General features: G+C 48.9%; 1 protein-coding gene across 3 annotated transcripts in view; it reads left to right on the top strand.

The window, feature by feature from the left end:
• The window catches only part of klhl29 (kelch like family member 29), a 216,111-nt gene that overhangs the window by 153,326 nt on the left and 36,975 nt on the right, over nucleotides 1-25,810 (top strand). For all 3 annotated transcript variants that reach the window (XM_076044723.1, XM_076044721.1, XM_076044722.1), the window contains 3 exons: nucleotides 5,306-5,504; nucleotides 22,400-22,582; nucleotides 24,833-25,013. In XM_076044723.1, coding sequence (XP_075900838.1) covers nucleotides 5,306-5,504; nucleotides 22,400-22,582; nucleotides 24,833-25,013 — 563 coding nt within the window. The remainder of the gene's footprint in view (nucleotides 1-5,305; nucleotides 5,505-22,399; nucleotides 22,583-24,832; nucleotides 25,014-25,810) is intronic.

Raw genomic sequence — 25,810 nt, 5'->3', positions numbered from 1 at the left:
AGGGACAGAAGAGGATGAAGACAACGAGAAAGGAGGTGGCGGAAGAGTAAAGAGCAAAAAGAGGAAGGAGGAGGAGGAGGATGAAGACAATGAGGAAGAAGAGGATGGAGAGGAGAAAGACGAAGGGTAGGATGAGGAGAAAGACGAGGAGGATGGTGAATATGATGCAGATGTGGATGAGGAAAAGGTGGAGGTAGAAGAGGACGAGGAAGTCGAGACACGCTGGAGGTGGAGAACATTCCGTTGTCGTGCTGCTCCTCAAAGGGAAAGTTCACTCAAAACTGGAATTCCACTCATTTTCCACCCCCCTCTTGAACTGATGGAGGCCATGGGGGAGTTTTCTCCTCATCCACTGACTCACTGTTCTGGAGTTCCAGGGAGACACGGAGTGAGAGTTCAGCCAGATCCAAGTCCAACATATGTGCCCGTCCCCATCACTACTGAGTCCCCTGCACTGGTTTCTGTTTCGCCTATTTGTTTGTTTTTCACGCATGAACCAGCAGGGGGCGAGCGGCCAGTCGCCTGAACGCTTGACTAATGCCGCGAAGCTAAACACGGACGTTTGTTCTCGCAAACGCACACACAAACGCACACGCCGTTGCGATTCCAGTGTGTGACTGAGCATGCGTATTATTTATTTTCCCCGCTGTTGTTTTTTCATTTCTTTATTTTTATTTTTTCCGGCTCCACGCAGCCGTGATTTAAGCGAGCGGCTGTTCATTTTTCACTCGGAAGCCGCCGCGAAATCCTGTCGGCTAAGAGCGAAGCAAATAGATACGACCATTCATGTGTCATTTATTTGACTCTTTGCCACGGCGCTAAATCCTTTTACACACACACACACACACGGTGAGAGGCGTTAGTCCTGGCTGACAGTAGTGGAATGGAAAACGCTCAGCGGACATTTGTCATCTGTGTTAGCCGAAGCTGCTTTTTCCCCGGATGCTTTTTTCCCGTCGGCCTGTGACAGATCTGAGAGCCTCCCTGTTAGGAACATTATCCCCGTCTTTCACCTCCGGACCGCTCACACACTCGTCTCACTCCGTGCGTTGGAGTGGTGTGGCCTAATCGGCTCAAATATATGTTTTCCTCTTGTGTGTGTGGTTTTTTTTTGCGTTTCGTTTTCTTTGCTGGTTTTGTGTCGCCCGCGCCGCGCTGCGGCTATTGACTAGCGGAATTAGCAGCAGATCCCGGGTTGACGTGTCGGCTTGCATGCAGATGATGATGTAGTTTTTATTTATTTTTTTTAATTTGGATTTGTACCTCAGAAACAAACCTCAGTATTCCAATTACCCTCACAGCTGTGCTCGCAATCGCGGTGGCAGCAACCTGATGCAACACCGCGGCAGCTTAAATGCTTGAACCCGCTAAACTGGGAGGAAAAAACACTCGCTAGCTAAACGTGCGTGTGCGCGTGTGTGCAAAACCACAATGGGGGCTGGTCGATGTCGCAAAGCGTTTCATAGATTCGCCCTTTTAGCGCAAAGACGTCTCGGCTCTCAAGGACTCTTCATGGATGAGCCGCTCACAAGACAAATGGAAGCTGACGTATGTGTGTGTGTGTGTGTGTGTGAGAGAGAGAGAGAGAGGGAGCGAGGGCGAGCCAGAGTTAAAAGTAGCTTCGCCATATGTCCTCTTATTTCCGTTAATAATTCCCATCTGGACCGTCGTCGTGCGTAAAATGAGCGACTGGAGTCCTGGGAGGAGGTGAGGATGAGTAGGAAAAAGAAAAAGAGAAGAAGATCCTTCCTGTCTCGGCCGGCTCTAATGGTTTTAGCGGTGGCGGATGTCGTCTTTTGTTCGGTTTAAAAAAAAAAAAAAAAAAACTCACAAGGACGGCGCGCACGAGTGGGCGGCAAGATGAAAGCGACGGGTCGCGGCGTTCGTCTGCGGGGACGCGGCTGGCGCTCACTCAGCCGCCGCCGCCGCCACCGCCGCCGTGTACGGGAGACTGATTTCTCAAGAGCTTCTCTTCCGCTCGGCGCTCAGCCCCTCGTTTCCAGGAGGAGTTGTCGGGAGTCTCGTGACGCTGCCGCGAAGCGAGTGTGTCGGCCTGGAACTCGCAGCATCACTGAACAGGAAGTAACAGGAAGTGAGCCGCCGCCGCGGCCACCACGTTGAAAGCTGATGGGAGAGAAGACAAGCTAGTGCTAGTTTGTCCCCGCCTGTGTGACGCGCTGCTGAATTCCAGTTCCCTCCGAGCACGTCAGCGACTCTGAGACCGAGGCCCGGTGCTTTTGGAAAGCTCGTCGCCGCACTTTTACATCAACAAGTGCGACAAATTGAAGATTTAGAAATTGGAGGGTTTCCCTTCAGCCCCCCCGACCCTCTGCGTCCTCCATGAAACCACCTACTCTTCCTCCGAGCCTCCTGCCTGCCCCCCGCTGGACACTTCCAAAACCATCTCAGTCTGGCTTACGATCATAAATGAGTGTAATAAATACATAAATAAATAAATGACAGTAAGAAAGAAGTGTGCGGCGAAATCTATAAAAACTGTTAAGGTGTCACATCTCCAGTCCTGCGCAACTGTTGTTGAAATGTGAAGAACGTTGGTACTTAGTTTGGCCAACAGGCCGCCCAGCCAATCAAACGTGAGTGGAGGCGGGACCTGGAGGCCGATCCTCCGGGGAGCTGCAAGATAGAGACGAGAGCTCGAGGATGATAGTTTGTTTTGCACTGAGGAAAACAGTGTGAGTTTGCCGGGGTTGGGGGGAGGGGGGGAGGGGGGGGGGTTACTCACAGCTCTGGAGGGTTGAGCTCAGCTCGCTGTCAGCGGTGGCGTGACACACAACACAACACAACAGCGCTGACGGTGACAACCGAGGTGAGACATCAACATCAACACATGGCGGCGAGGAGCTAATATTTCTTTTTCCCTTAAAGGAGCAACAAACAAATAAATAAATAAATAAATAAATAAACGTAATAAACATATCCACATTAGCGATGTAGAGCAATAAATCTTGCTCCAGCGTTTTCCAGCGGCTGGAGAAAAACAGAAACCTTTTTTTTCTTTTTCTTAGCGGGGTCTGACACTTTGGATGTGAATATTAGCAGCGACCGAGCAGCTTTCTCTCGCTCTCCCTCCCTCATTTCCATGCCGATGTATGCGCGCGTGTGGGAGGAAGAGGCGAGGAGCCGGAGCGGAGGTGACGGCAGACTGGCAGGAAGTGAAGGAGGGAGGGAGAGAGAGAGAGAGAGAGAGCGAGGGCGATCGAGGGAAGAAGTTCGAACTTTCTTCTTTGGGAGGAAATGATGAAGAGGAAGATGCAGATGGCTGGATGAGCGGGGGAGGGAGGGGCATCATACTTCACATAAACACACAGTGTGTTTACAGTGTAATAGATTTTTAAATATCTTTTTTATTCAAAGGTCATTTTGGTGCCTTTAAATCGCTCGTATCTTCCTGCCAGGGCCTGGAGTCTTGCCAGGTTTTTGCGGTAAACACGCTAAAAAAGATTAGGAACTCCTGTCCATCTGCCGCTATCTCAGTGTGTGTGTGTGTGTGTGTGTGTGTGGATGCAGGTGTGTTTGGTTTTCTTTTGTCGGCCGTCCTCTCTCGGCGTCGCCTCGTCAGTTTTTCCTCTCAGCGATGTTTGGCGAGCGTAAAGAGGCAGCAGCAGAAGCGTCTTTTATATTTGTTTTTTTTTTGTGTGCCTCTGTGTGTGTGTGTGTGTGTGTGTGTGTGTGTGTGTGTGTGTGCAACTAAAGTTTGCAGATGGCTCAGCTGGCTGCCTCTTCTTCTCCTTCTTCTTCTCCTTCTTCTTCTTCTTCTTCTTCTTCTTCTTCTTCTTCTTCTTCTTCTTCTTCTCACTTATTTACACACAGGTATAGTGTACTTAACCGGCTGGAGGAACTTTCAACGCAGTTGTCGTGAGAAAAGTTGGGATGTGATGAGAAATTGAAAACATCGCAGACAGAACAGTCCAGACTTCTTCTGGACTGTTGGTTTATAGAACCTTACTTATCCCTGCCTCTGCACAATGGACTCCCTATTGCACATCAGCTCTTGTTTGTTTGCTGAATGTGGACTCACTTGAGTATTTCTTGTAATTACTGTACAGTTAATTTTGTTTGAATTTTTTTTTTAGTGCTGCAACAGCGTAGTGTCCCAATCTGGGATCAATGAAGTCCATCTAATCTCATCTCATCTCATCTAAACGCACTACTTGCTGCTTCCCTGCACTGCATGCAAGCTGCGTCTGAACGAGTGAGCGGGGCGAGTGTGAGGCGGCGAGGCCGAGTGACGGCGCCCGGAGCTTTCAGTCACCTCGGCTTGACTGTAGCGCCGCTGCCACCCGCCGCCTGCCACGGTGGCTCTTTTTAATTGGCCGTTTTGGACGAGCCGGGCCCCGGCAGCTGCTCTCTCAGTATGCTAAGCAGCCGGCTCCCGGCGCTGCCTTGCGGTTGGTCGGCGGCGGCGCCGGGATCCCGCCTCCTGCCTTCACGTTGGCGTGGAGCCGTTTGTTTGGCGGCCTGTTTGACGAGCTGCCTGCGCTCTGCAGACAGACGGCCAGACGGCCCCATCTGCACCTCCAGCTTCTTTTCTTTTAGTTTATTTTTTCTATTGCTCTGAGCGTCAGCGTCTCGTGTCGTCAGTCATCAGATTTCGCCGTGGCATCACGCCGTCCTCTGCCCAGTTTCCGTCTTGTTTTCCCATGATGCTTTGCATCGCCGGTCTTCACTTGACTCCACTTTATTCTCTCCCCCTCCGACAACGGCAGTGGGACACGAATGACAGACTTAAGAAGAAAATTAAAAATGGAAAAAAAAAAAAAAGCCCAGCTACAGGCATGGCCACGGCCTCGCTGCGAGCTGATTGGTCACGCTGGGAAGTGGGAGGGGTCACTCCTGCTGGGAACACTTGTGGCTCCTGCAGGCTGCTGACCGCTGCACTTTCTCCGTTTCACAAACTCCCAGAAAACACGTGGCGGAGGAGGCCAGCAGGAGGCAAACGGTTGCCATGGCAACAGCAGGTTCTGCCTCCCTCCCTCCCTGTCTGTCTGTCTGTATGTCTGGACACCCTTGTTATTGTGCGAGTGCGTGCGGTACACATGCAGGCAGGCTGGACATGGAAACAATGCTTTGATGAATGCACTGGTTTTCTGATCTGATTTCATGGGTCGGATTTATTTCTTTTGATTTATTTATTTCCCCAACTCAATCCCTCTACTCTAAAACTGATCATTTTTGGGGGTTTTCTGGGCTTGGTGTCAGTGTGCCCTTTGTGACATCACAAACGGCTGTTGCTCCCTGATCCCCTTTGCTCCCTTCGACCAATCAACTCTTCCCTTTTTGGCAGAACCTGTCGGAGCTCCTGGCCGCCGTGCGCCTGCCCTTCATCCACCCGTCCTACCTGCTCAACGTGGTCGACAACGAGGAGCTGATCAAGTCGTCGGAGGCGTGCCGCGACCTGGTCAACGAGGCCAAGCGCTATCACATGCTGCCGCACGCCAGGCAGGAGATGCAGACGCCGCGGACCCGGCCCCGGCTCTCCGCCGGTGAGTCGCACACACACACACACACACACACACACACACACAAAAATAAATAAATAAATAAAAAAAGGGTTTGGCAGGGACTCGACCCGCCCACTCGACAGCTCGGCTGAGACCTTCACTTGCCCCCTTCGCTCGCATTGATTCCAGGCCGCGGCTGCAGCTGATTTATGTTTTCCAGACTCTGAGAAAGCAAACGCGTCTCGTTACCCAAAAGTCAGCCGTGCCACCGCCGCCGGTTTTATTTGTTTATTTACGCCAACCACCCCCTCCACCTCTCGCACCGGCCGAGGCCGAAAACCCGATTAAGCTTTCCGTGAAGGTGGCCAACGACAACGTCGGTGTGGGATCGGAGGGGGCGAAGCTCTCCATGCTCTCCAGCCTCCAACAACAAATCCAGCGTTTGTTTGGAGCATTAAAAAAATAATAAACAAATAAATAAATAAATAAATAAAAACCTTGAGTCATCGCTGGAAATTATTATTATTTTTATTTTCTTTCCCCCATCCGTCTCCCCCACCACCACCACCACCACCCCCCTGCCTCCGTAAAGACCCGCCTAATTATAGCGTCTGCCCGCCATTCTAAACTTTGCACCGGCACACCTTACCGCCGGGCGCTAACTCATTTTCTGCTTGGCTAAATGGATAAAGATAATGACCTAACAAATAGCACTTTATGGAGGGAAAAAAGGGGCTGCAGAGAAGGCTGGGGGGGGGGGGGGGGGGGGCAGGCACTGTCCAGCCGCGCTGTTTGTTAGCTGGAAAACAAACAGGGAGGGAAATTGCATCGGCCTAATGTTATTATTGTTAGTGGGGTTTTTTTTTTTTCTTTTCTTTTCTTCTCTTTTTTCCTTCCATCTTTAATTGTCTCCTTTACAGCGGCGGCAGCGTCTGCACAGAATAATGTCTCTCCTGAGAAAGGGCCGATTTGTCACGACGCGCCGTCAAGCGTCGCTGCCTTTTAGCCCTCAAGGCGTTTTGCCGTCCAGGTTTTTGGGAATTTTATTTTCCATCCATCCATCCATCCATCCATTTTTAATACCCGCTTCTTCCTGCACTCAGGGTTGCGGGGGCATTTTCACATTATTTTTCATTTGTCCCCGGCTTCACTGACTGAACTGCGTGACTCACTGAGGGCTTCCCCGCCTTCCGTCTTAACACACCTAAATGAATGCATTAACTCCACTCCGGTGAATATGTTTGCTTTGCGTTACAGCCGGCTGACGGCTCAATCAAGGTGGAATATAGAGGCGACTTCCCTACAGTGGAATCACACACTGCTGCTTTAATAGTTTTGCACCATCGTTCTTGAGTGTAGCAGTGTCATGTCCTGCGTGTGTGTGTGTGTGTGTCAGCGGTTGTTCCTGTTTTGATTGCGCCTGTGCCCGGGCCATCTGCTGCGTTGGATGGGGCGAGCCGAGCGCTGCCCGCCCAGCTGGGGGGCCGCGCACGGCCGGCGGGAACGGCAGGAGACGATGTACAGAACAGCGAGAAGCTCATCTGGGCCGGTGGGAAGGAAGAGGAGGAGCAGGAGGAGAGGAGAGCAGAGGGGAGGGGAGGGGAGGGTCCGGGGGGGTTGATTGGGGCCAATGGTGGACGCCTAAGAGATGCGGGAGAACACGGGGAGAGATGAGGAGGAGGTGGAGGAGGAGGAAGAGGAGGAGCAGGAGGAGAGGAGAGCAGAGGGGGGGGGGGGGGGGTAAGGGGGGGGGGGTTGATTGGGGCCAATGGTGGAGGAGGAGGAAAAGGAAAAGGGATCAGAAATGAAATTTGAAGGGCAGCCTGTCGACTGAGTTTATTCCTTCAGCATGTTTCTTCTTGTGTAAGCAGTAAGCAAGTGCATGGTTCTGTGTTAGTGTTTGTTCGCCTGTGTGTGTGTGTGTGTTGTGCACGTGCTTCAGGATGTGCACGAGCAGATGGGGCGCCACCTGAGCTTGCTTGATAAGTCCGTCAGGCGGAAAAAGAAAGAGAAACTGCCATCCGTGAAGCACTTTTTGCTGAGAGCAGTCAATCTGTGAGCTTGAGACGCCTGTGTGTGTGTGCGTGCGCGTGTGCGCGTGTGCGCGTGTGCGTGCGCGTGTGCGTGCGCGTGTGTGTGTCTCCAGACTGCTTGCGGCACTTCTGACTTGCCTTGTGTGCATTCGGCCTCTTTGCTATTGAGGAATACGAGTCACGCTCCCGCCTCCCACCCCAGCCGGCTGAGAGCTGCATCTATTTGAATGCCAGAGCTCCGTCATCGACGTCTGGAAGCGGAAACGTGAGCCAAGGCGCGTGGCTCACTTTGTGATGTCACCGGGGGCTCTGAATCCGATGCCAGGAGGCCACCTTGAAGGTCTGACAGGCGCTATTGGATTTTTTTTTTTTCTAAAGACAGACAGAGCTGAAAGTGTTTTTTCATAGATGTTTTTAGCTAATTAATTGTGCAGCAAGGCTGCTTGACTGGATCTGCAATACCCTCTCATTCCAGACCTTGTGTCAAGACACTGTTGTTTTAAGAAATGCCCAGAACATAACAAAGGGTTTTTTTTGTATTCAGTTACCACAAGTTTCTAATTTGAGGGAAACCGCGGCTTTATTGCCGGGCTGCGGTGGAGGAGACGCGACGCCGGTAAATCAAACTCGGGCAGATTTTAATACCGCCAGGGGCAAAGTTGCCATCACACAGAGCCAAGTTGCGACTCGTCTGATGTCTCTCTCTTTTTTTTTTGTCTTGTCTCTTTGTGTGTTGTTTCAAAGGCAACACATCTGCGGCGACTATCGGGCCTATGTGAGCTGTGAATTATCCCCTTTCTTTTCATTTTAATAGAACAAGGACGGCGGGTTGCAAGCGCGTCTCGGCCAGAAGCCCGAGCGCGTGTTTTTAAATTGCTTTTAAAAACTCTCAATTCATTGTTTCTTTTTTTTTTTTTTTTCTTCTCGATTTACTTTCATCGTGAACTTGATGTTACACATCACACTTCAGAGAAAAAGCAGATATATTTTAGCTGCGAACTGAAGCTCAATGTCTACATTTATTGGAAATGTTCAGGCAAAAGTCCAACGTTATTATCCGTTAGCATCGGCTTGAGTTTTCTGCCGGGCGAACCGCAGTTTTCTAACTGAAGGATTGCTTTTCAAGGGAACGTTTCAAATGTGAGCCTGGACCACAGTTGGCATCAGTTGGAGATTTTTGTCCAGCTGCCAACACTTTCCTCTCCCTCTTCACTCTGTTAGCACCGACCACATTAGCCACAAGCTGCTTAGCAGCCAGGCTAGTTGGCTATCTGTCCAGCCGCGGAGAGCGGACGCGTTTCCAAGCAGCTCTAATAGGTTAAACACTAAAAGGCTGCGTCCAGGGTGCCAAAGACAACTTTAAAAACAAATCAGGTCTTGATGTATGAAACCAGAAAGTACAAGAGTGAGTCTCAAGTGCCCACATCACAAGAGAACAAAATGGCAAATTTGTTACTGAAACTCCCATTAAAATTATTTACCCGTTTTTTTGTTTTTTTTTGGTTGTTGTTCTTTCTGTTTTTTCGTTTTGCCGCCAAATTGCGCTCATCCGTCACATCGCGGGTAAGAAAAGCATCCATCTCAATCTTAATGGACTTCGACGGCACACTGGGTGCTGTGTGCACAAGATGGAATAGCACAAACTTCTCCCGGCTTAAGGAAGAAAATGCGGATCTCTTAATGAGCACATGCTTCATTAGCTGTGAGCCTTAGAAACTTATTTCTGCTTCTTCCCCACACAAGCAGACAGATGGCTCCTACGCGGCCCCTTAATTGTCTTAATTTTACACTTTTCCTCCTTTCAACCCCTCTTGTGCTAGAACCTTGTAGTTTGTTTTGTGTGCATTTATTTGTCCGTGTTCGAATTTAGCTGCGGCTCATCATCACCTCAACACGACACGGCAGGAGATGCAGCTCTTTGTAAATCAGGTTTAAAAATTAAATTAGGTTTTGTCTCACACATCCATTTTGTAAAAAGCCTAAAATTTCAAATTGATTGGACGAACCGTCTGTCTATTGCATTCAAATGGATCAATTGGAATTGTGATTGCGTCCGCCGTTCTTTTAATGGGAAAACGCCGTCTTGATCTCACAAGACAACCGCTACAACAATAGCATTAGCATTTAGCCATTGTTGTGTTTTCCTAGCGGTACTTTTCTGCAGTTTTTGTTGCTTCTCACCCTTGTACTCTTGTAAAACCGACTGAAACTGTTGCCTGCTGCGAGTCGAGTTTCCACCGCAACACCACAGCGTTTATATATTCCGCAGTATTTTCGCGTGGATTAACCGGAACGGAAGACAGATTCGACTGACGATGGCGATGAGCGGCTTCAGACTCGCAGAGTTGTTAAATACGCAGCCGCTCTGACAAACAGCCGTGACACCGGGTTTATTTTTGAGTCGCCACGCTGCAAAACTGGCAGAGAATGAAGAGATCCAGTCGCTCTCTCTCAGCGCCGTCCCTGCGTTTTATAGCACTTTATTGATGCGCCGCTCATTAGCTTTTATTAGCTGCTATTTAAGGAGCCAAAAATAGTTGCGGCGTCTATCAGTCTCTGGCAGCCGAATACACACCCGAGTTAAGTGATTGTCCTCCCGTTTACGATTTTTCCCACTTTGCTTTGTTGTCCCTATTTTTCCATTACATCCTCGTGTTTGTTTAGCAGTTGCGAAGAACCATTGCAGAAGGTGAGGATCGTGTGTGCGACAGACACTGACTGGCCTTTTCATTGGGCTGGAATGTTCAGTACCACAAATACCTAATCAGCCAATCACGTGGCAGCGTCAGAATGAGAGAGGAAAGGAGGAAATACAGCGGCTTTCAACGAGGTGGTTGGTGCCAGAAACAGGAAATGCCTTGTTGGTGTCAGAGGTCAAAGGTCAGATAATATAAGATTGTTCTTCTATCTGCTCCCTTTCATTCAGACGTCAGTAGTTTGTTTGTTTTTACTCAATCAATAAAATAGAAATGTAAATAAATAGAATAGAATAGGCAGGCTGGTTGGAGGCTGTGAAAAGGCGACGGCAGCCCAACTCGGAGTCACCGCCGGTGACAACCAAGGTCTGCAGAAGCACCTAATAAAGTGGCCAGCGGGGGTGTTACGCAAGCAGACGCTTTAGGCCAGGGGTCACCAACCTTTCTGAACCCGAGAGCTTCTTGATGGGCACCAAGTCACACCAAGGGCGACCCGTTTGCTACGCCCTTCTGAAGTAACACACTTCTCAGTTAACCTTTAGTCGTATATCATTATTTATGATACTCTGATGCACTGTTCACGTTAGTGAGTTCTCAGTGATTATCAACAATGAATGACCAAGGTTGGATACGGACAATATCAATATTCAACACCTTATTTCTATAAATCACAGAGTTCACCTGAGCCTCTCTAGACTTATTTTATAGACGAGTTTATAAAACAATTTATGACAATCATTACAATCAATTACAATCATTTTATTTTTACGATACGGTCGTTTTCGAATCAATAGAAACACAAGTGTGATTCCAAAAGATTTTGCGACAGAATTAAATTAAGTCTTAGACGCAGCTCACGAGTTGTGTGATTTTTAGACCAGGTCTGCGGGCGACTCATGTGGTCCTTGGGGAGCGGGGGGGGAACAGTCAGGTTCAGGTCCTTCCCTCCCCAGTGTCTTTTGCGTAGCGTATGCGAAAACGATTAGCAACAAATTGGTTAATTAGCTCGTGGATGTGCGCGTGATTAGCCGTCATTAGACATTCCAGGGGATCAGCGGGGGGGGGAATCAGGCAGCCACTGGAATATCAGAGATCACTCTCACCTAATTCCCGTCTTGGAACACTGATCCATCTGTGACGTGTGTTTGCGTGTGTTTGTGTGTAATTAACTTTGCATGTGAGCGTACCGTGACCCCTCGCCAGGGCCGGTACCCCCCCCCCGCCCTCCTTTTCCACGAGTGACGCAGCTCTCGGCTCGGAGGAGGTTGGAGAGCACCAGGGCAAACTGTTAACTCAACCCAGCCAAGTGGAATAGCACTCAGACAAATGAGCTGTAATGACTGGGAGACGCAGGGGTCCAGCGCGGCTTGCACTGTTTCTCTGTCTTGTTCTCTCTCACACACACACACACACACACACACACACACACAGTGGCGCGCACTCTGCGTTGTTAAACCTCTAAATTTGCGCACCGTAGGAGGGGAGGCCTGAAACCTCGGCTCCCATCGCTCTCTGCCTCTCTTCTTCCCTCCGTGCGCTTCATCACCTTTAATCATGCGTTCAATTTTCCAAACGCCGAGGACTTGGAGAGCGCACACACACACACACACACACACACACACACACACACACACGCTCGCACAGCGGGATGTCTGAGTGTGGGGCTGCTCAAGTCTTTCCACGTGTGATTAATTTCTGAGTTGCTTTTTGAATCAGCAAAAAAAACAAAAAAACAAAAACGGAACAGGTTGGTATGCTGAACAAAAACAAGGATGACGATGTGGAAGAAAACTTCTGTGTGAGTGTCGAGGCTGCTGGACAGCTAATCCGACCCGGAGACGTCTGAGCTTGCAAGTGGCAAAAATTCCAAGCAGTCCAAGCAGAGCTCTGACCTCTGTCCTGGAATGTTAGCAGTTTACTTCGGGTTGCCATTAGGTGCCTGTAAATCTCACATAATGGGCCTTTAAAAAAGAAAAGAAAGAAAAACAACCCTCTGCGTTGGTCTCGCGTGCAGAGCGGAGTTGTGTTCCCCGGCGTTTGGCGATTATGAAGTGCTAATAGCCGTTTGACGTTCCTGGAGCAGAAGACGAGAAGGCCAATAAAAACTGCGTGTTTTGGAGGCCCTGCGGTCTAAGGAGGCGGGGTTTCATTTGATTGGCCCCCACAATAGTGTTGTATTGCTCGAGATTGGTCTTGAGACCACTTTATAAGGGTCGCGGTCTCGTCTCGGTCTCGAAAGCATTTTTCCTGTCTCGGTCTCTGATTGGACGGGCCGGGACCGGTCAAGGCTCAGCCAACACTATAATAAATATTGATAGATAAAGTCTTGGTCTTGTCTCAATCGCGATGCTCTCTCTTGATTGTCTTGGTCTCGGTTGGTGGCGTCTTGACTACAACACCACCACACAACCCTGCGTCCACTGCTGAGAGAGACAATTGAAAAAAAATAAAATAAAAACATAGTGAACGTGCTGACGTTCACACCTCCTTCACAGATTGGCTGTTTGCTTTAATGGTCATGTGACCTTCCCACTGACCTCAGATGTACTGCTCAAGACAGTACAAATGCATGTACAAAAACATGCTGTAAATTTTTATGATTTTTTTTTCCTTCTTCCCCTCAACCCTTCATCCCTCCCTCCCTCCCAATCAGGACTTTGTTGATTATTGCCACTTCCTGTGTAATTATTCAGCTCGGTTTGTCTCCCGAGCAAATGCACCGTGAGATTACTCCGTTTCACCTCTCAAGCAGGAGACGCAGGAAGCGCCGGAGAGTGCGAGCCAGAAACATCTTTATCGCTCAGCGTGCCCTTCAGCGCATCTTCTTCTTTTCCTTCTTCTCCTCCTCCTTCTTCTCCTCCTCCTCCTTCACCTTTTCTCTTTTTTACTCGCGGAGTCGACATTTGAGGGAGAAAAGGGAGTGGAACAAAGCGAGCGAGCGAGCGGGGAAAGGAGGCGAGACGGAAGTTGTCGGCTATTCCTGAGGCGGCGTTTCCTCTGCCAAAAAAAAAAGAAAAGAAAAAAACCTCTGGAGTAAATTTCAAAAAAAAAAAAAAAGAAGAAAAAAAAAAAAAGGAAAGAGGTCTGTATCGGCTCGTAAATGCAACACGCAGGCAGCAAATCCAGATTAGATGACCTCCTCCGGTCAGAATGTCCGCAGGAGGTTTGAGCGAAAAATGAAGGTTTCATCCGCTCGGCCTGTCTATCAGCCTGGGTGTGTGTGTTAGTGTGTGTGTGTGTGTGTGTGTGTGTGTGTGTGTGTGTGTGTGTGTGTGTGTGTGTGTGTAGGGAAGCAAGAAAGACTATGAAAGTAACCACCATAATCCCTTTTTTTCTTAATTCCCACGATAATAATTAAAGATGAATATTTATTTGAACTGCGGCCCTGTGAGAAGTACATTTACCCTCAAGCTACAGTATCAGGATCAGTCAGTCTGCAGAACCTGTTTTTTTCAGCAACATGTTCCCGATAGCTTCTGTCCACAGATTTTTAGTTGATTTTTTTGTGAAAATTTAACTGCTTTGGTCAAAAAGGTGGTTTGGTTTGGCTGGAATGCATGAAAGTGCATTGCAGAATATGTTTTATTTTTCAGACTTTTCAAACTCCCCTGTGCATTATATGTATTTATGTACACCACCTTCCTGCACCCTGACTTAACTCCGCCCGACCCGCCTGCCCACCGCTCGGGGGCATCTCCACCCGAACTAAATTAACGGCCAGAGTGGGAAGCCAGAGGATTAGGGGAAGGGAAAAGCTACGGCGGGAGATTAGAGAGAAGTGGCTGCGATAAGAGGGAACGGTTACGGACCAGCGCTGAGATAGAAGCGGCTCTGAGGACTGACAGATGAACTTGACACTCACTGAGAGTCCCGACAATTTCACCCCCTTCCCTCCGCAAATGCACTGATATGCACATATCTAAATCTGGGGAAATATTCATTTGAAGTGGGGTGGGGTTTTTGTTTGCCGCCCGAGAGAAAAAAAGTTGCGCCCCCCCCTCCCCGCATTTATAGATTGTGGCTCAAATGACATCATTTAGATCGCAGACATGCTTAATGTACTGTAGCGACGGGAAGGGAACAGGAAGCGTCGACGTAAATCTCACGCGTTGATTCTCATTTGAACTCATCATTATTCTAAAGGAGGAGAAACGGCGAGGAAGCCAGCCTAGAAATCAGAGAAGGACTTTTAGAAGTAATTAGACGAGACATCAATGGACTTTATAATTAAAAAGTTGAAGGAAAAAAAATTCTCCGCTTGTCTTTCTTTAAAAAAAAAAAAAAAAAAAAAAACTATTAACAATTGACTTTCACTTGGAATAAAGTTGGCGAGTCGCTTAAAAAGGTTTCTTTCATTTGTTTATTTTTTGTTGTTGTTGCCGCCGCCGCTCTTTTCCCAGGCAGACGCCGGCGATTAATTAGGCACGAGTGTAACCAGCAGAAACTGAGGAAGGGTCCATACATTATTACCTAAAGATAAGATAAGGGCAAATTAATTCTATTTGCATATGTAAGATTAAATTCCTCTCCTCCTCCTCTGCCACTCCCGGCTCCCGGCCCCCTTTGTCTTCCCACCTCGCAGCGCCTCTCAATGACGCTCTAATCTGCCTCCACTTTCTAGTTCACTGCTGAGCAAAGAAATATGGCGCATTCGCGGCGCTTGACATTGATTATGTGCCCTCCACCACCACCACCACCGCCACCACCAACGGCAGTCAGGCTATTGGCTATTAATATATATGATAATTAGCGCCCTAGCTCCGAGACACTTTCGGATGCAAATTTGGAAAAACAACCATTTGTTATTTCGACGCGCGGCGTTAATGTGTTTTGTGCGTCCTGTCTGTCGAGTCGTGCGGCCGTGCATGTGTTTGCTGCGCGACGGAACCAATCATTAGCTTCATTCCTCAAGCCCAGTGGAGGCCGACGGGCAGAGAAGCCTCGTCGCCCTCTGCTGCCCCCTGCTGGGGCACAAAGCTAAACTCTTTTTTTTTTTTCTTCGTAAATGTCACTTCAAGCGGCTTCTCAACTGGGAAAACACTAGAAAAGTCACTTCCTGTCTGAATTTTGGATAATATTGAACCATTAAGTGCATCAAAATAAGCACAAGTGAGACCAGAAATCTCTTTCTCGTCTTTCTCAGTAGTTTGGGCCATAATTGTCCCACATCTCATCATTATGTGACAGATGGAATTTCATCTCGGATCATTGCCTCCCTGATGGGACTGTAAAGACCTCCTTCAAGGACCACCGATGGTTCCTGGACTTTGGAAACTGCTGGTCCAGTGACTGTTGACTCTAAGATCTGTTATTATTAGAACGTTTAAATATTTCTGCAACTTTTTTTTACTGTGAGGTCTATTTGTACACGTCAACAGAATATGAGGTCACGCAAAACTTTTCGAGCAATTGGAAAAGAAATTTCAGGCCTTCCAAAAACAGTTTCAGTGTGTACAGGAAGTCAGGTTTTCTTGGATTTTCTCTTTTGCCCCCCCCCCCTTTTTTTTTTTTGTCTACCTGAAGCTTGGGTGGATCAGTGACAGAACTAATCAGCGTATTGCTGCTTTTATCACTTCTAGCAGGTATTTTTTTCCCTCATGTGTCTGCATGAGTATACGTTGTTTTCCCTCCACGAGAAAAGAGCTGTCAGGCAGAGTTTTCCTGCACTTTTCCTTCACTTCACTTTCAAGGGTGATATTCAGAACTAACTCTGTGTCACTGTCAGTTTCACATTGGCGTTAATAACACCATCCATGGGGACGTGTGTTGCTTTTGCTTCTCTACCTGGAAAACTGAGTTTTTTTGTATGTTTTTGTTTTTTTATTTTTTTAATGCACACGTGCACGTGGACGATGCCTTCCGCTGCTATTACCACACCGAGCAGGTGTTCGCGCCCCCTCGACTTTGCCTGCAGCAGAAGTGTACCTGGGCGGAGTCGGGAGGTGACGGCTGAAGCGCAGCTCGGAGGTGGAGGGAAAGTGAGGGTGGGGTTGGAGGGGACGCAGGGCAGAGAGATGAAATGAAGGCGTGCACGGGGACCTTTCACAGCCTCCCGGGGGCTTTTAGAGGCTCAAAGGACGCCGGTGAGTCAGAGGAGGGGATGAAGCGATGGGGAAGGAGGGGCGGCGCTGGCCGCGGGACAAAACAGAGTAGGAGGAGGAGGAGGAGGAGGAGCAGAGGGATGTTGGAGGGGAGGGCGGGGTCACAGCGTGAGGCGGAGGAAGCAGGCAGACGCCTAACAAGGTGAGATAAGAGCCGGAGTGGCAGCGGGGAGGAGGAGATGACAGGAGCTCTAACCGTCCTGTCCTCCGTCCTTCCATCAGCCTCCCTGCAGCTGGAGTGGCTGTGCATTAGTGTTAGTGAGAGAGAGAGAGAGAGAGAGAGAGAGTGAGAGAGAGAGAGAGAGAGAGAGAGAGCATCCAGCCCCCTCCAGCGTGAGGTAAAGCCGTGGTCAGCGTGCTGCTGTCACAGGCAGGTTTCATCTGCTTGGAAGTGAATGGAAGCAAAACGTAGAAGCTGCCAGGATTGTGTGTGTGTGTGTGTGTGTGTGTGTGTGTGTGTGTGTGTGTGTGTGTGTGTGTGTGTGTGTGTGTGTGTGCGTGTGTGTGTGTGTGTTTGTGTGTCCTGCGCTTCGCGGGTGGGCATCAGCTCCAATTTGAGACGCAGCTTTTTTCTTCTCGCAGCGCCCGCGTGTCCCTCTCGCACCTCTTGAAGTTTACGTTTCCATTTTGCACCGGCCGGGCGGTGGCTCGGCTGCCCGGGATGATTACAGCCTCCCCGCCAAGACGTCCGCCTTTCAGCTCTGTTCTAATGGCGCCGCTGAACTTCCCTCTCTCTCTGTATATATTCCCTGTATTTATTTCTCCTCCAGCTCTAAATGCTGCCTCTCGGCAAAAAAACAAAAAGAAACAAATGTAACGGCATCACAATTGACTCGCAAAAAAACTCTTTCTACCGGCTCGGTCTGTGAGAGTCGGTAGCGAAGCTGCTGTTTGGATAGAAAAATGTGTGTTATTAGCGAATAACGACATAACGGTTTTTTTTCTTTTTTGTGGCTTCAACCTTAAAACATGCACACCCTTATTTTCTCTTCTGCCGTTCTGTGCATCACTTTAAAAGTTTCGCATCGGACCTTTAATGTTAAGTTTTTATTGCTCTATGAAGTCATCTAATGAGCCGTCAAGTGTCACTTACAGCAACAATTCAACAGATTTATACGACCGACTCTGCTGTTTAGCTCAATGAGCCCCCTGCTTCCTTTTTTTTTTTGCCAGTTTTACGACCCGCAGTGGAATGAATGTTAAGTGAATTTGTTTTATGAAAGAAAGTTGGTGTGTTTTTGTGTTTTTAATCTGAGTTATAGCCGAAATCCTTCTTATATGTTGGTTAACTCGTAACAGGGGACACAGAACTGGCCCGGCAGGCTTAATATAGGACCGTGTGAGAGTGAGAGGATGCCTGCCAGGCAACCAAAGCCCCGATAATCCTATTGCAGGCCTGCGGAGGGCGGCGTCACGATGGCAAGGGTGTCATTTTCCCCATTACAAGTCAAGGAATGGTACATAGGACGATGAAAATACAGATTTTTAGGCAGAAGAACTAACGCTTTAAAGTTGATCCGCAGCTCAGAAGCAGCAGCTGCTCAGTGGACATGTGACTAAAAGGGTTCTTTTTCCCGAGCTGTCTGGTCACAGGGCTTCAAAAATATTCTTCCGAATTTATCCTGTGGCAGCGTGGGGGTTTTCCTGTCGAAAATGTTCGCTGATGCCCGTAAAAAAATATATCAACACACGCGTGCGTGTGTGCCCGCACAAAAGTTGTGCGTGAATTCATTTCACTTGGGTAATTGGGGACACACAGCGTAATGTTTGCACCTGTTTAAAAGTAATTACCGCCGCATTGAAGTCGAAAGCGAACAGACGAGTGTCTGAAAGCGCAGTAATTCCCACTTTATGAGCAACGCCGCGTTTTTCCGTCCGTGCTGGAAACAATTACAGATGGCCAATTCAGCTTCGAAACTATAAAAGTATAAAATACTTTGCAAAGAGCTTTTTAAAAGAAAAGTCAAACTTTGTGGGATGCTGCCAAGTGTCACAGGAACCACGCAAACGATGTGCCCGGACGGAATTTTTTGGAAGAACGGCGAAAAGGTCAGTAAGAATCACTGGCAAAGAATACAAAAAAAAAAGAAAAAAAAAAAAAGTAGATGCTCTCTCCATAAAAACTGCCAGGGGTAGAAACTCAGCGAGGGGAGAGGGGGAGAGAGAGAGAGAGAGAGAGAGAGAGAGAGAGAGAGAGAGAGAGAAACAGAAACAGGAGCTGTCAAAACTTGGTTATCCATTCATCCTCAACCGTCTCCAGCTTTCCATCCTCCATCCTTTATCCCTCAACGCAACTCCCGTCCAGCCGCACGCTGACTGACAGCCGTCCCTTTGAGGCTTCCATCACGGACACAAGCGCACACACACACACACACACACACACACACACACACACACACACACACACACGCACACACGCACTCCTGCGCTCACGGCCTGATCCGATGCCCTCCCGTCAGTGGCTCTGCCGCTGCTGCTCTCCTGTTTTGTTGCGTTCTGACAGGCCGGTTGTTGCGCTGCGCCGCCCTGTAAAGAATGTGTTGGGGGGGGGGGGGGCTTACGGGGGGGTTGGAGCAGCAGCAGCCACTGCTGCTGCGGCCTCGGCGGCCAGATGTGCACTCTGCCTGACGTGTGCGACCAGGCGTGAAACACCCGACGCTAACCCCTCACATGTGCACCGCTCGCCGTGATAGAGACCTAAATGTGCAGAGATGCACCACCGACCATTGTTCCCCATTTGGCCTAATTGAGCAGCGAGAGCCGCGAAAGAACGACGCGTTTTGTAAAGATTTTTCATTCGACAGTGGCTTTTCTACAACCACCCCCCTCGACTCGTTTGATGTAGCAACGTACAAAAACTGAAGGAACTTCCTATTACAAGTAAATGTACATTTGATTGCCTGACTCACTCACTCCATCCATCCATCAATGCAAATAATGTTAATGTGTTGGTGAGTTGTGTTGTTACATTTATATATATGTATGTATATATATATATATATATATATATATATATATATATATATATATATATACATATATATGTGTGCATATATGTATATATGTACATACATAGACATACACATATATGTATGTATATATATATATATGTGTGTGTAACAATTAGACTAAATGATTAAATTGAAATTACTCCCTCCCAAAATACCATCAATAACATGTAACAAAATATAAAAAATAGATTAAAAAAAAAAAAAAAAAAGTCAAAGTAGAATTCCTCCATTCCACCAGGGGGCGACCCATGCACCTGCAGAGGTTGGTAGGTATGCAGGTGTCGTTTAGTGCCTTTCTCATCAACGTTCACTCCGAAGGAAAATCAATCTGCAGGTGATCTGTCTTCCGTCCTCAAGCAGGTTGTAGATGGAATTTATTTACTCTCTTCCGCGTGTTTAAGTTTACACGAGTGCTAAAAGCCGAGCACTGATTGATGTTCCCATCGAGGAAAAAAAAAGATCCTCAAATTGGCGCCGGCGTACCCACAAGTGCGCAGCGACGCTGCCGTGTTAATTGAGGCAGTCGGTAACGCGGCAAACTGAAACCGCTAATAGGATAAAAGGGAAGACGATGAAAAGAGACGATGAAAAGTGCAACCCGGTAAAAAAAAAAAAAAAAAAAGGCTGTGGTTGAAAACGAGACGGAGGGCAGACGCGCTAATCACAGCAGGAAGTTTGGCAGAACAAAGTTGAAATAATAATGATTTCTCAGATTAGCGGGAGGCGAGAACAAAGAGGCTCGGGCGAGACATTAGAGATATGTATAATTACCCCTCTGTGACATCACAAAGGGCCAACCGGTCAAGTGTTTGTTAAAAGACGGGTCCCAGAGCTCCCCCTTCTGTTCCACGCGGGCATTTTCTTTTCCCCCCCAAAAGGTTGCAGCCTTGTTGTCGTCTGGCCTCGAGGGTTGTCCGAGGCTCAGTGCGAAAAGTCAGAGGAGATCTTTGTGGCTCAGCTCCACCAGCTGCCAAGGTGAACAAAAATAATATCTAAAAAAAAAAAATGAATAAGAGAGCAGAATCTCCGGCGGCGGCGCTTGTGGCAGGTGGAGACGCTTTACCTGAAGGACGCATCATGACTCGGCTGGAATGAGAGGGGTTTTCTTCATTTTTCAGTAGAGGAGGCGGTCCTGATGGTGAGTGGAGGTGGAGTGAAGTTTTTGTTTGATTTTTGATTTTTCCGGAGCTGGAATGTGCTACGGGCGACATGGTGGCGCAGTGGTTAGCAGCACTGCCGGCTCGCAGGAAGAAGGTTGTGTGGAGTTTGCATGTTCTCCGTGTGTCTGCGTGCGTTCTCTCCTGGTTCCCCGCCTTCCTCCCACACTGCAAAAACATGCGCGTGAGGTGAATTGGAAACAAAGTTCTTCCCGTGTCTGCACAAGGCTGTGGCTCCGCCTCTCCCTTAGCCCCGCCCACCACCAGCAAGCAACCACGGTGCACTGTGTTGCGTTCACCGGCCACTTCCTTGCTCTCTCCACCCCTTGTGTCTTCCTCTCTGGTTTTCCCGTTGGGTTTCTGCTGCAATGTAACAGCGCCACCTGGAGGTCTGGCATGCAAGCGACAGCGGCGTCGTCATAAAGGAACACTTTTCTTGAGTGACAGAAAAACTTTTCTGAAATAAAAGATAAAAAATAAATGGTTTTCATCCTAATCCCGTAGCGTCCTTAATTTTAGTATAGCTCGCAATTCCGCAGTCACGGTGACGTGCGGCTGCCGCTGCAGGTCCTCCGCCTTCACTTTTCTCTTTTTGATTTATTTATTGGATTCCATCATCTGTGTCGTTGACACTGACACCGCTTCTTCCCCCCAAACCGTCTCCTGCTTCTCCTGTTTTTATTTCTTATTTCATCCAACAGAGAGGAAGGAAGGACGAAACACCCTAGAATGAAAAGGGGGTGCCGGCCGGCTCTTAAGCCGCGGTCTAAGTCTAAGCTGTATGTCCACGATATGTCCGAGTGCCAAGCTTACGGCTGCGCCTGTTTGCTCGGCTCCGCCAAAGCTCATTGTACTTCTGCTATCTCTCCCCTCTTTTTTTTTTTTTCTTTTCCAGGCTAGGAGTGGGAAAAAAAAAATTAAACCTTCCTGTTTTTTCCCTTCACTTTGGCCTTTCAAAAGAAGCTTATGAAAAAGCTTTTTTCCTTCTTTCATCCCGGCTCTAAGACGGCGAGGCAGCCGGCGCGACGTATGCGCTGTTTCCAGGAGAGTTTCTGTAAAGGCTGTAAAAAAAATAAATAAATAAAAAAAGGTATGGAGGTATCGATCCAGCGCTGCTAAACTCCAGGTTTAGTCCTGTTTCTGGAGTGTATGAAGATAAGATTCTCTCTCCTTCCCCTCCCTTTTTCCGCCTCCCCTCACTCCGGATCACTCCCCGTCCCCCAAGGGGACCCCCTCCCCCCGCCCCCTTCCCCCTTCGCTTTCAATCCTGCTCACAACAGCACACGGCTCATTTCTGTGTGCCGGCTCACCGGAGTCGACCTGAGACACGCACACGTGGCCGACTGCCAACCTGGCTTGTGTGTTTTGGATGGCTGGTGTCTTCATAGAGCGGCTTTGTGAGTCTGTGAGTGTGTGTGTGTGTGCGTGTGTGAGAGAGAGACTGCATGCATGCATGTCTGAGTGTACAGACCGGGACTGTGGAGCAGCAGCGGCCGGCGCTCAGTGTGCTTCAAGCATCGTCTTAATTACACAAAGTCCCGTCTGTGTGTGCGTGTGCGTCTGTCAGAGACATGACGTATGTACACACGCACGCAGGCAGTCATTGATCCCCCCCCCCCCCCCCCCCGCCTCCTCCGCCATCGATTCCAGAGAAGAGTAGGTTTCAGCGGGCGGACAAAAGCGCTTGAGTAGGTCGACGCCCACTGGGGACCAAAAAAAAAAAAAGAGGAAAATAATACGAGAGAGTTCCTCTAGCAGCGCGACGGAATGGCAGCCTCATCACTCCTGTGTTGCTGTTGTGGAGTTGCGTTTAACCGGGAAGTCGTCGCATTTTCGAATTGTGCATTTCAGGTTCTTTACACTTCAACGTGCTTTTTGTTAATGATGCGACATCGCTGCAGCTCCTCCTCATCTCAACTCTGTCTCTCCTCTCTCCCAGGCGTGGCTGAGGTCATCGTGCTGGTCGGCGGTCGCCAGGCCATCGGGATGAACCAGCGCTCCCTGACGGCCGTCACCTGCTTCAACCCGCAGAACAGCAAGTGGTACCCGCTGGCCAGCCTGCCCTTCTACGACCGCGAGTTCTTCAGCGTCATCTCGGCGGGGGACAACATCTACCTGTCAGGTGGGTCCGCCAGCCTCGGCCTCTTTTTGACCCTCGGAACCAGTCGCAGTGTTGGTCTTCTAGTTGTTACGTCCTCTCTAGCTGCGTTTCCATTACAGTTTTTCACCAAGAAAAAGCGACATTTCTAAAAATTCGACAGAGTGCAATTGCGATTTGCATGCGTTTCCATTGGATGGTGTGAAGCGCATAAGCTGTAATTACGTTTGCTTTCGTTTGTTTACGATATATATTTTTTGTGTGAATTGACTAAGGCCAGTCGATAACAGCAAAGTTACGCGTTGAGCTAACAGGCTATCAAGGCTAATAAGACGCAGGTAAAGGTACAGCCATCCTTTCCTCGCGAGATGTCCTGCTTTTTCAGGGTTTTATATTTTGCAGTTTTTTTCTGCAAACTGAACTCCTCTTCTGCTTCTATTAGAGCAAAAAGAAGAAAGCAAAAAAAAAAAAACAAGGTGGCGGCTCCCCAGCGACCTCATCCATACGGCTGTTGCGGCTGTTATTGCCGTCGTGACCGTCTGACAGATTCACTTCTGCAAAGTGAATCCCGCCACGCCGTTGCCAACCTGTTCCGACCTTTACCAACGAGTTTTCCATCGGCCCTGCCTGCCCTCTGGCGCCCTCCTCTGCCGCGCCACGAGCCAAAGAACTCACCCTCAATCTTTTATTTCTCTCCCTCCTATAAACAAGACGCCACCTTTTGTGCGTTTGAGAAGTCTGACCTGCTGCATCTGCGATGCTTTCCTTCACACTTGCTTTATTTTGCTCCCGTCTGTCTGTCTGACTGTCTGCCTCTCAGTCGGCCTGTCTGTCTTGCACAGTCGCTGCAGTGTTCTCTGCAGTTTATTTTCTGTGCAGACTGCCTCGACTCTCTCCCCGAGTTGCCTCCCTGCCAGCCAGAGGTGCACTGAATCTCTCCCGCCGCGGTCAGCAACCTACACACACACATGCACACCCCACATCTACCCCCTCCCCACCCCCCCGTGAGAGAATCTGGCATGCCGCTCAGACCTCGTGCACCGTGGAAATGCGGCGGGATTTGTCCCGCGTGTACCTTTTTTTTTTTTCTTCTTTTTTTTTCCCTCTCCCTCTTTTCATATAAATGTAAATGTGCTGTTTGGCCACTGGAACAGGTCTGGCTGGATGTGTCCGCCGGGACTCACACAGCTGCTGGAGACATACAGAGGTGCTGCTGTTGTTGTTGTTGTTTTTTCTTCTCTTCTTCTTCTTCTTGCTAGCTAATCAAAACGCTTCGGCCCACCACCTCCCGTCCACCGGGGGCAGGGTCACTGTGCTGGATGTGGCTGGTGTGTTTGGTGTGTGTGTGTGTGTGTGTGTGTGTGTGTGTGTGTGTGTGTGTGTGTGTGTGTGTGTTTCTGTGTGCACGCAAGTGACTGAAGCAGGAAACAGCAGAGCTTTGAAAGGATCTCAGCATCGAGCTGGTGGAAAAAAAAATAACCCGGCAGCCAGAATAAGCGGGAAGCTGATTGGATAATCAGATTTATGGAGAAAATATTCAGCAATTTCCTGCGCAGTGCCCCCTACTGGTCACTTGGCTAATAAAGCTGGCTGGGCTTCATTTCCAGTGGACGGCGGATGCTGCACGTTGCCTCGCTGGCTTCGGTTGATTTTTTTTTTTTTTTTCACAGGACGACTGAAAGACTGTGGATCACACAGTCAAACATGATCATCTAACTTCACGCTTTGTTAAACCAACCGAAACCAACAGAGCGATGCCAGCGTCTAATTTGCAATGAAGGACAAGAAGAAGAAGAAGGAGAAGAAGAAGAAGAAGAAGAAGAAGAAGAAGAAGAAGAAGAAGAAGAAGAAGGAGAAAAAAGCAGAAGCTAAGAGCCGCAAGATGTTTAAGTTTGCAATTACACTGAAGTTTCAGTGAAAGCACAAACGTGGGATAAACAGTGTTTGGCAGCAGCAGCAGCCGTTTTGTTTTGGCGAATGAATAGAGAATTTAGAAGAAAAACGGTCCCGCTTTTCTCAACCTTGTTTTGGTCGAAGCCTGTGAAGGTTCTGTGGAGCTGCGCAGCGGAACGGCATCCTGAGCGGTGGGGAAGAAAAAAAAAAAACAAACTTTTAATCTGAGTGTTTTTTCTTTCAAAGTTTGAAAAACATCTGCAGCGACGACCTCGACCCCGGCGACGCGCCGCTCCAAGTGCTGGCCGTCAGCACTGAAAATGTTGCAAATCCCGCCCCCCCCCCCATTCCCACTTAACGACCCTGCTGTGTTTTTCACAGGCGGCACCGAGTCGGGCGTGATGGTGGCCGACGTCTGGTGCTACATGTCGCTGCTGGACAACTGGAACCTGGTGTCGCGGATGACGGTGGCCCGCTGCAGACACAACAGCCTGGTGTACGACGGGAAGCTCTACACCATCGGAGGACTGGGCATGTCGGGCAACCTGGACCACGTGGAGAGGTAGGAAAGAACTCCGGCCGCTCCGGCTGCACCTCGGCTCCCACTCCTAAACACAGATCCCGAGTCAGTAAATGTGCACAACGGCGAGACGCAACGCGGCAGATGGCGCCGAGGTGCAGCTTCCTGTGAGGTCTTTTTTTTTTTTTTTTTATGTGCTAAAGCTGCAGAGGAAATTCTGTAGTTTGTGTCTGCAGGTGCCAGTTGCTGCTGCTGTTGTTGTTTTGCAGTTTTGTCTTTTTGCTAAAGCTAATTAGCGCGAGCCGTAACAGTAGGTGTTCTCCCTCCTGAAGACTTTACATTGAATGTGTTGAGAAACTCCTCTTGGTTTCTGAGTTGTCACAGCGCACGGCATTATGGGAGCCCGCCGATCAATCCCACCACTCCCCATCACGTCATCAGGACCAATCGGACCCCTTACTTTGAAACTATTCAATCCAATAATGTACCCGCGTTAGCGACATTTTTCATCATTCGGTTTATGTGTGACGAGTCATGGTCTTTATGTGGGCTTGTAGTAACAGGAGGAGCAGCGGTGACTCTGGTGGTAGTAGGAGAAGAAGAAGGAGAAGTAGTAGAAGAAGAAGTGGCAGTTGTCACTTGGGATAAGTGTGAAACAGCGGCGTTGGATTGTGGAAATTATTGCGTCTCGCTCTAAGTGCAGCGCAGCGCAGCGACGTGACAGACTGTGATTTGAGTCACAGCTCAACGATTTCCCCCTGGACTCTAACAGCTCCTCGCTGACATTAAACACAGACATCGTCCGGATTAAATGAATAAACTTCATTTGAGTTGATATT

This window comes from Nelusetta ayraudi, unplaced genomic scaffold (genome assembly GCF_046127955.1).
Source record: "Nelusetta ayraudi isolate G7.1 ecotype Tasmania unplaced genomic scaffold, CSIRO-AGI_Nayr_v1 ptg000082l, whole genome shotgun sequence".
NCBI lineage: Eukaryota > Metazoa > Chordata > Actinopteri > Tetraodontiformes > Monacanthidae > Nelusetta > Nelusetta ayraudi.
Note: the sequence above shows the minus strand (reverse complement) of the source record. Positions and strands in the feature narration are given on the sequence as shown.